The sequence below is a fragment of the Plectrocnemia conspersa genome, unplaced genomic scaffold (assembly GCF_051122295.1).
Source record: "Plectrocnemia conspersa isolate PC_06_02 unplaced genomic scaffold, ASM5112229v1 ptg000009l, whole genome shotgun sequence".
Lineage (NCBI taxonomy): Eukaryota > Metazoa > Arthropoda > Insecta > Trichoptera > Polycentropodidae > Plectrocnemia > Plectrocnemia conspersa.
In genome coordinates, this window is record NW_028277173.1 from 6,578,910 (window position 1) to 6,594,268 (window position 15,359).

Below are 15,359 nucleotides of genomic sequence, written 5' to 3' on the forward strand. Positions count from 1 at the left end.
AATCAGTAAAAATAATTAAGATTATTTAAACCAATCAATACGAAGTTTAATTTTAATTATACCTACTTCAAAAAAGACTATAACTTGATATACTCGAATTAATATCACTTTAACAAATCACTTTAGATAGACTTAAACATTTTTGTATTGATCTAAAAGATATAGAAAATTTAATACCGGCTATGCAAAAAGTCCACAGATGCACAATATTAACTTGTAAATATGAGTAATTTATGGAATTTCGACAGCTACAGCTACTGTTTTTTTCTTCATTATTTTGTTTTTCGGTTTATTGAGCTAAAAGATACCACAGAAAAATAATTCAGAATTATGTTATTATTTTTAGTTGTTTTTTTTGTAGAAATACTAAACGAATAATTAAAAAAATATGCGAATATATTATATGTATTTAAAGAGTCGCTATTTTCATTATTCAGTGTTTAGAAATCAAAAGCACTTAAGATACTAAAATAGACATAAAATATGTATTACAAATATAAGCACGACTTTAGGACTATATTATTTTTATGTGATAAATAATTATGCATAGCGTTAGCAGTTTTGCCAACCCTGTTAACCTTTTGTAATTATACATACGAACTGCAACACACGTTCAGTCATCGCCTTATCGTCTCGTGGCTTGGTCGCTGGTTAGGGTCTTAGAATTTCAGTTTTGAAAAAGTCTAACTGAAGGAGCACTTAAGATGAGGGAAATTGTTCATTTACAAGCCGGTCAATGCGGAAACCAAATTGGAGCAAAGGTGCAAAATATTTTTTTTTACAATATTTCACAAAATTTAATTTTAAAGTTTTATTTGTTTATATATTTTTTATGTAGTTGTAGGTATTTTTTTAATAGCTTTTGTGTATCAATAATAAATAGTGATTAGCGATGAACATATATACAACTTATTTAAATTACATACATATTTACATATTTCGTAAAAATATTGTTGTATAAAATTATTTGCATCGCAAACTTAAGATAGCTTATTTTAAACAATTAGTAAAATATTAGAGCAAGTTAAGCTGAATAAGTGATACAAATAAATAATAAAGAGATTTCCATATATTTTCTTTCCAAATAGTTGATAACTAAAATGTACTCTTATTTGCACTTCATTGAAATTTTACACCTGAGCGAATCGCGTGTATTAAATATTAATTAAAAATTAGGAAATGTGTTGAAACTATATAGAAGTAGCATAGGTTGATTCAGTATATCAAATTCCATACGAAACCACATAAAATGATTTGTATTGAATTGCACTTTGGTAACACGATCGCAGAAAAAGAAGGGTTTAGATGTGCAATTATAATTTAGAAACGCGATCGAGACCGAAAGGAAATGCGATATTGTATACTTCCTAGTCGTTGTTAGGTTTCAGAGATGACGACAGGATACTAATGCTAGATATGTATAATTTTTTAGCGTCATTATCATTAGACAGCTTCCTTTCTATTATGATAAGCTTGTTCTCCAAATAAAGTGATAAACGAATGATTATTTGTATCATCGGATAATTTTTCATTATGTCAAAGTACATTTTTGGAAATAGCATGAATATATTTTTATAATAAATTAATTTCAATCTCATAGAAGGTAGATCGTAAGAATATAATCATTATTAGTGATTTTAATCTGTCGTCAACAATAAATGGTACTTGGTACTTAATCGATTATGATTAATCGTTGATTAATTTAAAACAAATTAACGTCAGGGGATCGATATTGGACCGAGTGTACACAAATATGAGAGAAAATATAAACTTTATTATTAAAGAAGCAAACATCGAAATAACGTAGTCCGTATGATCTAGACTGGTAATCCAAAAGTCACCGGTTCGAACCACGGAAGCAGATTCGAATTTTTATTTATATAAATAAATGTAATATTATTAAAAACCATCCCCAGTTGTAAAGTTATGTTTGTTAAATATAAATTAAAATAGACGTAAAAAAAAATTTATTTATACAGATGTCACCGATTTCCAGACTGAAAAGTCTGCAACTATATTTAATTCATTATATATGATTGACTTACCCAGTTGTTACAGATTTACCCCGTTGTAAGGCATTGGGCTTACGCCTGTTAGGTTACAATAAAAGTTAAAAAAAGTACTATTCAGCATTATTTTTATCTGTTAATTTGAAAATGTATGGCAGACAGGTAGTTGGCTATATATGAAAAGGATAAAAACACAGAGACTAGGCATGGTTGTTTTTTTAATCCCCATAAGTTTAATGTGTTGGTTGGGGTGTTTTCAGTTCCTACTATTTATTAATGCTTCGATCAATGTTTTGTGCCTAATCATAAAAATGATCTGAAATGATTTTCTTAAATATTATACTATAAACTTTGGAAGACAACCAATTTGGATTATTACTACTTGGTGTTCGGCTCATTAGGAAAACAACAAAAATAATTATAAACATTGAGCTAAAAATAGAAAACGACTGAAAAGGGAATGATAGTGTATAAGAAAATGATGGGAAGATAGCTACTCAAAAATATATATCTTAAAAAATTATAGATTTGCGTGTTCTCATGAAGTGATTTTTTAATGATAAGTGTTACCGAGCATATCCGCTGCGACGGCGACGACGCGATTTTATTGCTTTTGACGTGAATTTTTGACTTCTGAGAAGTGACTGTTGCGCCCTTCTATTGACCAAAATTCGGTTTAAATATCCTTTGACCGATACTTTTATATCAGAAGTCCATTATATTCAAGTGCAGACAAACCATGGAGCAATATGCGAAATGTCTATACTTCTTCTTCAACTTATTTTCCCATGAGAGTTGAGTTGGCATAGTTTGTATTTTAGACTTGACCTAATGAAAGTTTTAAAACTATAATTCATTTTAGAACTTTCATTAGATTAGGTTTTGGTTTGAACAACAAATGTACGTTTCGCAACTAATTGAGCTTCATAGAACAGCAATATTTTAGTACAGCATATATTTTCACTAGCGCCCATCAGAAATGTATGTCTATTGGTAAAAATATATTTGTACTTCACTAGTGAAAATATAACTGCACTGTAAAAAAACACATTAATTTTAACATTTATACACAGCATGTAAATAAATAATGATAAGTATGTAAATGTACATATATATTAGTACATCTGGAATAGTTGAAATCATATAATCTTAGTAACACCTGCAGATAAATTATATTTTCACTGATAAAAATATATATTTACCGGTGATAATATGCTTTAACTGAAATAGCATATTTTAAAAAATATTTTTGGGATAGATTCGACTGTTTCTTTAGATTTTCTTTGCGGGATACCCGATAACTTCAGGTTTAGAAACAGGAACGCCATTTCAGTTTTTCTAGGGTGGGGGCAAACATTTTTAATATTTAAATTTCAATAAGACACATCGTATTCCATTAATCCTTTCAACGCCAAGCGCATGATATCATGCGCAAGTAAATCTACTGTCTAACGCCAAGCGCATGATATGATGCGCTCGTTGAAACCTTCGTTTTTTAAAGAAACGGAAAGGTAAAAGTTGGCAATATATGTTTTAAAAATCAGTTTGAGTTCCTAGTAAACGATTTCAGTGATTTTATTTATAGAATTTGCGATGAAACAGTGGTATATATAATTATAAAGTCACGCCTTAATTTTAGTCGTTTGTATTTCGCGCGTGGTTTCGATCGTGCTTATTTAGACCACTTTTAGGATTAGCACAAACGCATCGCGGAAATTCGTTTTTTTATACTTTAATTTATGAATCGAAATTAAATTATGTCATCAATATTTCAATGATAATTGTGATTTGTAAATACTTGTGAATATATTTATACGTTATTTCGACTGTTTTAATATTGTCAACTGTTTTTGTGATTGGTTTTTATTGTTTGTAATAATTAAATAATAATAATAATAATTACTATTAAATTCTTATTAATAAATATAAATAAGATATAATTAATAAAATATCAATATTAACTCTTAGTAAATATTAAATAATAATAATAATAATAACAAAAACGATTCCTTGTCGTAGAATCATTTTATTTTACTTGTTCTATTTATTTACATTAAATTAATACCATCGTGACCTAACAGGTTACCCCAATGCGTCACGATGGTCGAAAAGTTTATTATTTATTGTATATATATGTGTGTGTGTGTGTAATATATATTACATATTCCGCCTGGAGTGTAGATATGTTGCACTCTTGCCGGTCCCAAGCCCGGATAAAGGAGGAGGGTTTCTATCATGGAGCAAACCAACCAACGTGGATAAATCCAAATAGTTATGAAAAAATTACAAAGAAATAATAAATCCGCCCCGATTCATAATGACCTAGACGATCGAAATCTAGATAAACGATTGGACTTCAATTTTGGAAGCTGGAATGTGCAATATTACTACCAGGAAAAATACAAACAATATCGGAAGAAATACTAAAACTCAAGATATATCTAGAAGCCCTACAAGAAATTAGGTGGAAATGCCAAAACCGATCACCGGTTGTAGTGCCGTGGAAGAAGAAGAAGAAGAATATGTATATATTATAAATTATACATATAATTATATATAGTTAAATGTAACATCGTATCTTGCTATCAAGTTTTATTATTTATTATTTTTATATATAAAGAAATATGACAACCTTCAACAACAACCAATTGCAAACACCATTGATCAAAAACAAACGGTTAGGTTATTAGGGTTATTTTTGTGTACGATATATGTGATTTTGTATGCATCAAAGAAATCTTGTCGATTTGTAAATTTTTATAACAGGATGTAGTTCAGACGAAGAAAAAATGCGTTGCAGATTTATATATTAAAATTGTCTCAGTGTGAGCATGACCCTGCTTGTCGTTCGCTTGTATAGTGCCGCGCGCGTTCATGTGTGTGTAGGTGTGCGTACGCGAGCCAGCTCGCGGACCGACGAATAGATTTTTTTTTGTTCACTCCATATATCCAACAATACGACTAAAAATGTTTGTTTATTGATATAATTAGAATGTTTAAACCATGTTAATCATACATATATAATTTTAAAATATAAAAATTGAGTATTTTGCCTGTAATGATGTGTTAAACAGAGTAAGTAGCCAAAAAATTATATCGCTAAAAATGCATGGCGTACAGCGAGTAATTAACAATTTACCGGTCGGCGGTCTAAGGGTTATATGACACGCATGTATCCAAGGGGGGCAAATGTCCCCCCCCTTACTTACCCTAAATGATATCCCTGATAAATAGAAAATCATTGTTGAATATAATCAATAACTTTGATAAAAAAATAGAGTCTCTACAATAACTAGAAGAGACCAGAGACCAGAACAATATTTAATATGCTCTAAAATTGAGTTTGATCCTGAAAAAAATATGCTGACAGTATGGTGGTATTTTAAAGAAATTATTTTTCTGTCGTTTCTTAAACCAGATGAGACTATTACAGCAGCATCATATTGTAGTGAAATTAAAACCATGCATAGAAAATTTACAATAAAGCGTAAAAGATGTTAATTAATAGACTTATAATGCAAAAGATAATACTTCACTTGTAACTAATGCAAAATTAAACGAATTAGGATTATAAAGTTTGACTCATCCCCCATATTTCTCTGACCTTTACCATATAGATCAAAACAGTTTTACTTATTTATTCGAAATGCGAAATTTATTAAATTGAATGATATTATAAAAGCCTTTGACGACTGCATCACAAGATTTTTTTAAACAATAGATTTATTGATTGTTAAATAGTTGGATAATAACAACATAAAAATATAATTTTATTTAATATTATTATCATGTGTCTAAATCGATTAGGTGAATCTTACCTATCTCTTGTAAGGATAGTGTACCATAAACTTTAAAAATAGATTATGATCTGCCATAATAAGGTGGTTGTCTGATGATTTAGCTTCATCCAGTGAATTATCGAATTTGACAGTCATTGTCATGGTTCATTTAGCTTTGTCGTTCGCGACTTTATGACTCAATGGACATCACGTACCGACGACTTAAGTGGCTCAGTCGAGACGGGTCGTCATTAACTCGAAAATAATTTATTAATAAATTAATTTCAGTTTTGGGAGATCATCTCCGAAGAGCACGGAATAGGAGCAGATGGAACGTACATCGGCAATTCAGATCTGCAACTGGAGAGGATCGAAGTTTATTACAATGAGGCTATGAGTAATGAAAGCAATGATATATACCGTATTGTACTATTTTAATTATTTATTATTTATTTTTTAGGAGCTAGTTCTACGAACCCTGGAAAATATGTACCCAGAGCAGTTCTGCTGGATTTGGAACCGGGTACTATGGACGCTGTAAAGTCGGGAGTGCACGGAAAATTGTTTCGTCCCGATAATTATGTTTTTGGTCAGTCTGGCGCTGGTAATAATTGGGCCAAAGGTCACTACACAGAAGGCTCGGAATTGGTAGAAGCTGTGCTTGATGTTGTAAGGAAAGAATGCGAGAATTGTGATTGTTTGCAAGGATTTCAACTCACTCATTCTTTGGGTGGAGGCACAGGGTCCGGTTTAGGTACTTTATTGATCGGAAAAATTAGGGAAGAATATCCAGATAGGATCATGAACACATACTCAGTTGTTCCTTCGCCAAAAGTATCAGATACAGTTGTAGAACCTTACAACGCTACCTTATCCATACATCAATTGATTGAGAATACTGATGAGACCTATTGCATAGATAATGAAGCTTTATATGATATATGCTTCAGGACTCTGAAGCTGCCTAATCCCAGTTATGTAGATCTAAATCATTTGGTTTCACTGACCATGTCTGGGGTTACCACTTGCCTTCGTTTCCCTGGACAGTTGAACGCTGATCTGAGAAAATTAGCAGTTAACATGGTGCCGTTCCCTAGGTTGCACTTCTTCATGCCTGGTTTTGCACCTTTGACTGCAAGAAATAATCAGCAGTATAGAGCATTGACTGTCGCTGAGCTGACTCAACAGATGTTCGACAGCAAGAATATGATGGCTGCTTGTGATCCTCGGCATGGAAGATACCTGACCGTGGCGGCTATCTTCAGGGGTAGAATGTCCATGAAGGAGATCGACGAGCAGATGAACAACATGCAAAACAAGAACTCATCGTCATTCGTAGAGTGGATTCCAAATAATGTGAAGACTGCTGTCTGCGATATTCCACCGAGGGGATTGAAGATGGCGGCTACTTTCATAGGCAATACCACAGCCATTCAAGACTTATTCAAAAGGATAGCTGAACAGTTTGCATCCATGTTCAAGCGCAAAGCTTTCTTACATTGGTACACCGGGGAAGGCATGGACGCTTTAGAGTTCACAGAAGCAGAGAGCAATATGAACGATCTGGTTGCTGAATACCAGCAATATCAAGAAGCTGCTATCGAAGATGACTTGGATTTTCCCGAAGAAGAGGAAGTCGAAGCTGAATATGCTCACGATGATGAGTGTTAGTATAATTTGATACGTTTTAAAACTATAATATTTTTATATGTGAAAATATGTGCGTGTTTAGGTACATACATATGTATATCGAAAATGAAATATTTTGATTTTTATTATAAATAATGTAATTTTAACCAGTACTAGATTATATTATACAAAATAAAATAATTTTCATTATCAATGCATTTCAAACAAGCTACGTCTAACATCCGTTAAAATAAATTTGATAAATAACAAAATACATACAAAAATAAAAAAATTGCTCCATAGTTAGGGAATCTCGAAAAAATTGAATATCCATGAATCATGGAAATGATAAACTTTAATCAGATTATATTAAGTCATTAATGCCTAATAAGCACATTAAAGCAATTGCCCACTGCTTTTTTATATTTAAAAAAGGAGATTCTATTCTAATTAAAAATGAAGATTAAAGGTATCTGGATATTGTTATAAGCAGCTTAAAAATGAAAGAAAAAGGCAATGCAATTTTTTCCTGTATTCATACTAATAAATAACATGAATTAAATATGTTAAAGCTGCTGAATCAGTCACAAATTTTACTAATTATTTTGTCACAGACTTTTTTAGAATCTTCTAGCAGTAATTCGTCTACCGTGTTTTGCTTTTTTTACCTTTTTAAGGTAAAAAAAGCAGGATTAAATTTAGCGATGCGATTCCATTCGAGATTAAGAGTTGATTCAAATTTATTGAATGCTTCTATGATAATGATATTAATGCTTTTCTTTGATTGCAATGTGTTGGTACAGTTTCTTCTCGAGGGGAGAAATTAAGCATATGCTATTCGCCTTATCCTTCAATAATACTCATTTTTTAAAAACGTTTATAAATTAAAATTACGTGTACTTGAATTTATGCATTAGTGATCAAATTTCATTAACATTATTTATAGTTGAATTATGTACAGTAGGGGGAGAGGATACGGTATTAACATTTTTAAGCTTAACAAATTATAACACAAATAAATTTTGCTACTCTTCAAATTTGGGACACCCACCCTTCCCATTCCTTCCCCATTCCCATTCCTGTAAAAATTTAATCAACAACAGAAATACTGTATTCTGTTGTATGGGAAAGGTAATTTGGTACTTGTTAATTATATCAACGCACGCTCAAAAAAGCAGGGCTAATGTTCATAACAATATGGTTTTTGAGCATGGCGCCGATATAATTAACTAATATTGTTAATTTTGCGAATGTCCCAAAAGATTATAAGTTGCAAAAATAAAAATATTTTTAATTGCTATGGCCAAATTGCACGAAAAGAAATTTAATATTTTTGATATGTGGCAACATCGATGCGGTGACATCTGACAGCGGCGACATGGCGGATTTCGCTGCTGTTTACGATGACATGAAACTGTAAGTTTTGCAAGATATATTTGCAATCGATTTACGCCGCAAGAAGTGCAAACAATTTTCGCACAGTTACACATCTTATATCTCTCTCTAATCTAAAATTATAAAAATTACATCACTGTCATGTGTCAAAGTTTACACTAGAGCTTTTTATCTACGATTCAGTATAGATTATTTTATAATTTACACATTCTTATATACGTTACATTATTATGCATACTAGTCATGTTTTATTTCAGATACAATACGCCTGGATTTTTTTACATCGAATCAGCTGACGATCCAAAAGATGTACTCGTCATCAAAAAGGAAACGTCTGAACCATATGTTTTGCGTAATTTTTCTGCATTTTTTTAATTATTAGTAATGTATGACAACTCTTAATAATATATACATAATTGTAGATGTGAAAAATTTCGTCGATCCAAAGTACAAATTTGTACCGATATGTGGACTACTCGGCAACATTAAGCTTTTATCGGGAAATTGTTTAATTGTCGCCACTCACCGAATCAGAGTAAGAATATTGAATATAGTGTTTGTGAATTGATTCATATTAATAATAAAATATTTTTAGGTGGGTATGGTGAACGATCAAGATATATATCAATTAGCTGGTTACGATATATTACCATATTCTGAATCCACGTCCGCTTTAACGCCACAACAGGTAGCAATATTTCTGAATGCTTTTTAAAATATTTATATTAATACGATTATAAATTTCAGGTAGAAGATGACAAACAATACCTGAAAATGGTTAAGAGCGTCTTAGAGACGCCGTATTTATATTTTTCCTATGAATATGATCTCACGCATTCAATGCAAAGGCTTTATAATACATCTCCAGATTTTCTTAAGGTGTTATCAACAACATATTTCAAGTTTTAATTAGAGTTTTTAATTTATGTTTATTTTTTGCAGTCATCTATGTCCAAAAGAGCTGATCCACGCTTTCTGTGGAATATTAATCTATTAAAGGGTTTCAGCGATGATCAATTCAAAAAATTCGTGCTGCCTATTATGCATGGCTGTATCCTTTATTGTTTTATGTACATATATATGCGTCTATTTGTTTATTTTTTAATGATATTTTGCTCCTTAACAACAATTCAGTCATATCTATCAATCATTGCAAGATCAACGGTAAAATGTTCACCTGGACGCTTATATCAAGAAGATCCATCAATAGAGCAGGAACTAGATTGTTCATCAGAGGCATAGATGAACAAGTAAGATATTTTTCAATGAAGACATTGTATACTTTTATACATAATTTAATATGTTTATCTACAATTATTTAAGGGTAACGTTGCTAATTATGTGGAAACGGAGCAGATCGTCGAGTATAACGGAAGTAGATCTTCCTTTGTGCAAACTCGTGGCTCCATTCCATTGTTTTGGTCTCAGTTGCCAGACTTGAAGTATAAACCGAAGCCTCGTTTGCATCAGGACGAAGATCACTTGAATGCTTGTCGACTTCATTTTAACGATCAAGTTCGCATATACGGTCAACAAGTATTGATCAATTTGGTCAGTATATTATTAAAATACTACTATTAAATATACACTTTTTTAGGAACAAATGGATTTGAATAGTTGTGTTTCAAAGAACAACTTAATATAACAGATTTTGCAACTCTTATTTCACTACTAAGGTTCTCAATTATTCATAGTTTTCAACTATTAGAATTTTGAATAAAAAATGGATGAAGTACTCGAATATGTTCATAATTTTTTTTCAGTTTATGCCGATATTAATTTATTTAACCAATTAGTGTAAAAAATCAAATAATGGACGCTAAAATATTATTATATTAAGAAATAATTATTTTAATTATTCATTAATTACTTTCATAATCGTTGAACTTTCTGAAGCATTTTATTGGATTATAAATTTTTGAAGCATTTTATAGATCGGATCCGTATCTGTATTTTTTTATGTGGATATGCATATAAATTAAATAACTAGAAATAAATTAACTCAATCGAATTATTGAACTAATTAAAATAAAATATTTGCCTTTTGAAACAACAAATACAAAAACATAACACAAACTTTTCAAAAATTTACGACGCACATATATTCTTAAGATAAGCATTAAACAATAATAAATGGTGGGTCTTTCAACATTTTATTTCAATCAATGAACGAATTCTGCGAATCTCGGTCATAGTTGATACCGCTAATAAACATTCTATTCACAAATGTTTTTCGAAGACCTCAAAGATTTATTTTGTTGTAAAGAAACGTCTCATTGTCTCGTATTTTGAAACAAAATAAAGGACCATGGTATATTGACAGAAAAACGACTAACTGTGTTGCTCAAGCATGCAAATTGTTTCATTCTAAGATTTTTTCAAATTTCATTTAAGATCGTAAAAACAAATATTCATATAGTTTAAAATCGGATGAATAATTCGAATATTCGATTGAGAACCCTATTCACTACTTAATATACATATTTTACAGTGAACGTGTATTAAGAGTGAGCATATATTTTTACTGGAATTTCAGTGAATTCATATCGGAATACATTTTTACCGGTATTAGTAAAAAAATCTGACAGATCCTAGAGAAATTATATGCTGTTTTAAACTGTCATTAGAGAGTTTGATACATTTTTACTGGCCTAGATAGTGAAATTATATTTATACTAGTGAAAATATAACTTCACTATAAATACACATTCGTGCAACTGTTACACAGTTTCAATACGTCCGTTAAAAGTTGCGAAGCATCCATTTGCTGTCCAAACCCAAACCTAATAAAAGTTCTAAAATTAACAATACTTTTTTCTGAAACTAGATTAGGTTAGGTTTGGGTTTGAATAGCAAATAGACATTTCGCTACTGTCATATTGTTTTATATATATTTTAGAGTATCATATATTTTAAATTCCGCTTATCGTTAAATTATATTTGTGGTAGTAAAGATATAATTTCACTATCTAGACCAGTTAACCCTTTCGCGGCTGATATTTTTACGCGTCATTTCAAAATTTGTTAATATGTGAGGGGGCACCTATTCATGCCATATTTTTTTAAATAATTTAGTTTAGTAAATTCAAGTAATATACAGTTTAAAATTATACTAAATTTCGTAAAAGGTTTATGGCACCTTTTAGTGCCCAAGGGTACTAGCGATTTCCTTGAAGACTTCTATAGAAGCCATCTGCGGTGAAAGGGAAAATAAACATTTTGAAATACTGCTCTTAAGAAATGTATTAATTTTGTGTTGCAAAGTATTTTTCTAATCGAACAGTGGCTAATTTTGACTAGAATAATATATATTATTGTCTAAACCTCAAGCGGAAACTATTTAGCACAATAAAATAATACAATAGTTTTTTTAATCAAACCTTATGATTGTCACAACAAATTATGTTATATCCAATGATGGATTCATTATTTAGTTTACTTTTTAAAGATTGATCAAACTGGCAGTGAACAAGCATTGGAAATTGCTTACCGGAACGCAGTAGCCCAACTCAACGATCCGTCCATTCGCTACGAGAGCTTCGATTTTCATTCGGAATGTCGAAATTTGAAGTGGCACAGATTAGACATTCTCATCGATAGATTAGCTCATGAACAGGTAATTAAACGCTTGCTACAAATATAAAAAATAAATAATAACTAACGATGACAATTTTATAAATCAGGACGAGTTCTTGTACTTCTTATTGGGATGGAACGGGATGCTGGTGTCACAGCAATCGGGACTATTCCGTACTAATTGCATCGACTGCTTGGACAGAACGAACGTGGTCCAGTCCATGTTGGCTCGTAGATCATTGGACGCTGTTTTGAAACGATTTGAGATCCTCCGATCAACTAATGATCAAGTGAAAGATCACGATAACCTCGAGACGTTATTTAAAAATGTATTTGAATTTAATTTAATGTTTTACAATTAAATTTATATTATAATCACTTGTTTTTTTCTGTATTTAGGTTTGGGCTGACAACGCTGACTTTGTGTCTGTGCAATACAGCGGAACTGGAGCACTCAAAACTGACTTTACCAGAACTGGCAAAAGAACCAAGTTTGGTTTGTTGAAAGATGGATACAATTCTGCTCGTAGATATTACAAAAATAACTTCGCCGATGGATACAGACAAGTAAATGCGTAAAGATGATTGATATAATAATATTTGTATTCAAATTTTTTTGTGTTTGATAGGACTCAATAGATTTATTTTTGGGTCAGTACGTTGTAAAGGAAAGCGAAGGTCTTTCGACTACATGTCCTCTCAGGAAAAACAAAGATTGGAAATACATCACTGTAAGCATTTTCTTCAATGATAAAATGTTCTTTTAAGAGATATGTCTAGAATTGGATAATTTTCGATTTGGTTAATTTTGATACAAATTATTATATTTTCAGTTCCCATCTGTACTTTTGATCGCCATCGCTATGTTCTTCGCCAGCGTGATCTTCCCTGGCGAATATTCTACAGAAATATTGCTATACATGATGTTTTGGGTAGCTATGATCGTTTCTACGCTCGCAAACATCTTCAAGTTAGTATAGAACCACGCTCATTATTCTCACAACTTATATTTATAATCAATTTAATTTGATTGATTTCAGGTACGGCAAAGAGTTCGTCGATTATCCAAGATTGAGAAACTTGAATGCACCACCGCTTCAATTCGTTTCGCCACAGAATGGGTTTCCCTTTTGATATAATGATAGTGTAAATTAGCTAATTGTCCCTTGTACGTAGGAAAGTTGGATATGAAATGTCCGTAAATTGCCTTAACACGTGCATAACAATACAAGATCGGTTATTGACTTAAGATGTTCATTTCTTCACATATGAAATTTTTAGATAAAACATTAGACACCGTTTCTTTCTCGAGTACATATCAATAACGATTGCAATCATTATATGAATAATATTACACATATGGTGCAATTATTTTATGCCTAACACAGTACATAAAATAGTCACATTTTCACATTTACGACTTTTTTGTAAGATTAGATTAGTAAAAATGTCGTAAATTATGTCTACATTGTATTTGTAGATTATGTTCGACTTGAAGATTTAAATAATTATAATTAAATTTATAGAATTCCTTCGAATATGAAACATAGAGAGCTCATATATATATACGTATATAATATAACAATGTTCTTCCAATGTTATCATGACATTCTATATATTATTATTTATATATTTTTTTTTATTGCTAACATTCCTTGTTAATTATGTCACTACTTTATTGTCGGTGCTTGTTTATAAATATTATTACACTAATAACTGTAACATTTTATTAAATTATATGTTTTATGTTGTTAAATTATTATTGTAAATTGTACTATTTTCATTTTTAGCATTTGGTGTAATTGTTCGGTACAAGACGACACATTCGATTGTCGTTAGAAATGTCATAGTAATAAAATATTGTTGAAAAACGCTGGTTTAATTTAATGACCATCTAAGTTCAGATAGCAACAATGTAATATAAAAATAATACTTTTACGAGGTTTAATTCAAGTAATCATAAGATGATAAAATAATAAGCTTAATATAATATATTGCTTTTTCCAAATTCAATTTAATTACTTTCTTATCTCAGTATTGGATAATGTAAATATACTATTATTTTAAAAATTCATAGCAATTATGCAAGTTTTGAAGCATCCATTGCCTAGTTTATTTACAAATTTTGAGTAAAAATGACACATTTTGGAGTGTTTTATTTTAAATAGCGAATTGTGTGTAATGTGTATAAATACAAATGAGCTTAGCGAACGTGCAAAAAGTGAATCGGTAAATTTCGATCTGGTAATGAATTAGAAGTTTGAGAAAGGCCGAAAACGCTGGATGATTATATGAGATTTGTTGGATGTGAAGATGGCTTGCCTTTAATATAATAACGGAGACTTTGATTTAATTTTTTTCGGGCATATTATTACGAGATATGAGAATATACATTATTTATACGGACACCGTCAACTGAGTGACGGAAAAACGGGTGATATGATAATAATGCAATACAATTAAATATGTAAAGCAAATCTTGTTTTTATCATTTTATTTATTAATATGACTTATTTATTAAATAATCAATTTAAAGATAAAAACTTAAAACGGTCTAAACATTTGTGTATAATTAATCATAAAATATCACTTAAACTGTTTATTATTAAATAACTTCTGGGAGTTACTTGATATAGCATAAATCTTTTCGGTTTTAGCCGGTGATCTTAATATAGATACCTATCACTACATATAATTGTTTATTGTAGGTTTTGCCTTGATGCAAATTTTTTTTGCGCCTTAAAAATTATTGTGAGAACAAACTTTTGGAATTTTCAAAAATCGCATATTTTAAATTACATAGGGTAGTTCCAAAAACCCAGAGCTAGCGCTTAGTATATTTTTGAATATAGTCTGGAAACGTTCACAAAAAGTTTCGTTACATCTTTGAAAAGTATTTTTGTCATAGTTTTAAAAGACTTTGTCAGAGTCATTGTGTTTTTGTTGAAGAAAATTCAGTACGGTAAGAAAA

The 15,359-nt window shown here is 30.6% G+C and overlaps 2 protein-coding genes across 2 annotated transcripts; both read left to right on the forward strand.

Annotated features, from left to right (window-relative positions):
• The first annotated feature begins 604 nt into the window (after positions 1 to 604).
• LOC148231739 (tubulin beta-1 chain-like) lies at positions 605 to 7,615 on the forward strand. The gene is made up of 3 exons (XM_088192226.1): positions 605 to 761; positions 6,077 to 6,185; positions 6,249 to 7,615. The coding sequence occupies exons 1-3, from the start codon at positions 705 to 707 to the stop codon at positions 7,457 to 7,459; spliced, it is 1,377 nt and encodes a 458-aa protein (XP_088048352.1). The 5' UTR covers positions 605 to 704; the 3' UTR covers positions 7,460 to 7,615.
• A 1,150-nt stretch (positions 7,616 to 8,765) lies between these two features.
• Sac1 (phosphatidylinositol-3-phosphatase SAC1) lies at positions 8,766 to 14,259 on the forward strand. The gene is made up of 14 exons (XM_088193013.1): positions 8,766 to 8,833; positions 9,070 to 9,164; positions 9,235 to 9,347; positions 9,408 to 9,500; positions 9,560 to 9,691; positions 9,755 to 9,863; positions 9,947 to 10,062; positions 10,136 to 10,363; positions 12,261 to 12,428; positions 12,496 to 12,717; positions 12,788 to 12,955; positions 13,018 to 13,119; positions 13,222 to 13,358; positions 13,429 to 14,259. Exons 1-14 carry the CDS (start codon positions 8,796 to 8,798, stop codon positions 13,520 to 13,522), a joined length of 1,815 nt encoding a protein of 604 aa, XP_088049139.1. The 5' UTR covers positions 8,766 to 8,795; the 3' UTR covers positions 13,523 to 14,259.
• Positions 14,260 to 15,359: the final 1,100 nt, after the last annotated feature.

Excerpts from the sequence above, each read along its gene's own strand:
- Sac1 (XM_088193013.1), top strand. The coding sequence starts at position 8,796 with ATGGCGGATTTCGCTGCTGTTTACGATGACATGAAACT. Across the intron at positions 9,348-9,407 it reads TCGCCACTCACCGAATCAGA|GTGGGTATGGTGAACGATCA; the intron begins GTAAGAATATTG and ends AAATATTTTTAG. Across the intron at positions 13,359-13,428 it reads ACGCTCGCAAACATCTTCAA|GTACGGCAAAGAGTTCGTCG; the intron begins GTTAGTATAGAA and ends GATTGATTTCAG.
- LOC148231739 (XM_088192226.1), top strand. The coding sequence starts at position 705 with ATGAGGGAAATTGTTCATTTACAAGCCGGTCAATGCGGAAACCAAATT. Across the intron at positions 762-6,076 it reads GAAACCAAATTGGAGCAAAG|TTTTGGGAGATCATCTCCGA; the intron begins GTGCAAAATATT and ends AATTAATTTCAG. Across the intron at positions 6,186-6,248 it reads TTATTACAATGAGGCTATGA|GAGCTAGTTCTACGAACCCT; the intron begins GTAATGAAAGCA and ends TTTATTTTTTAG.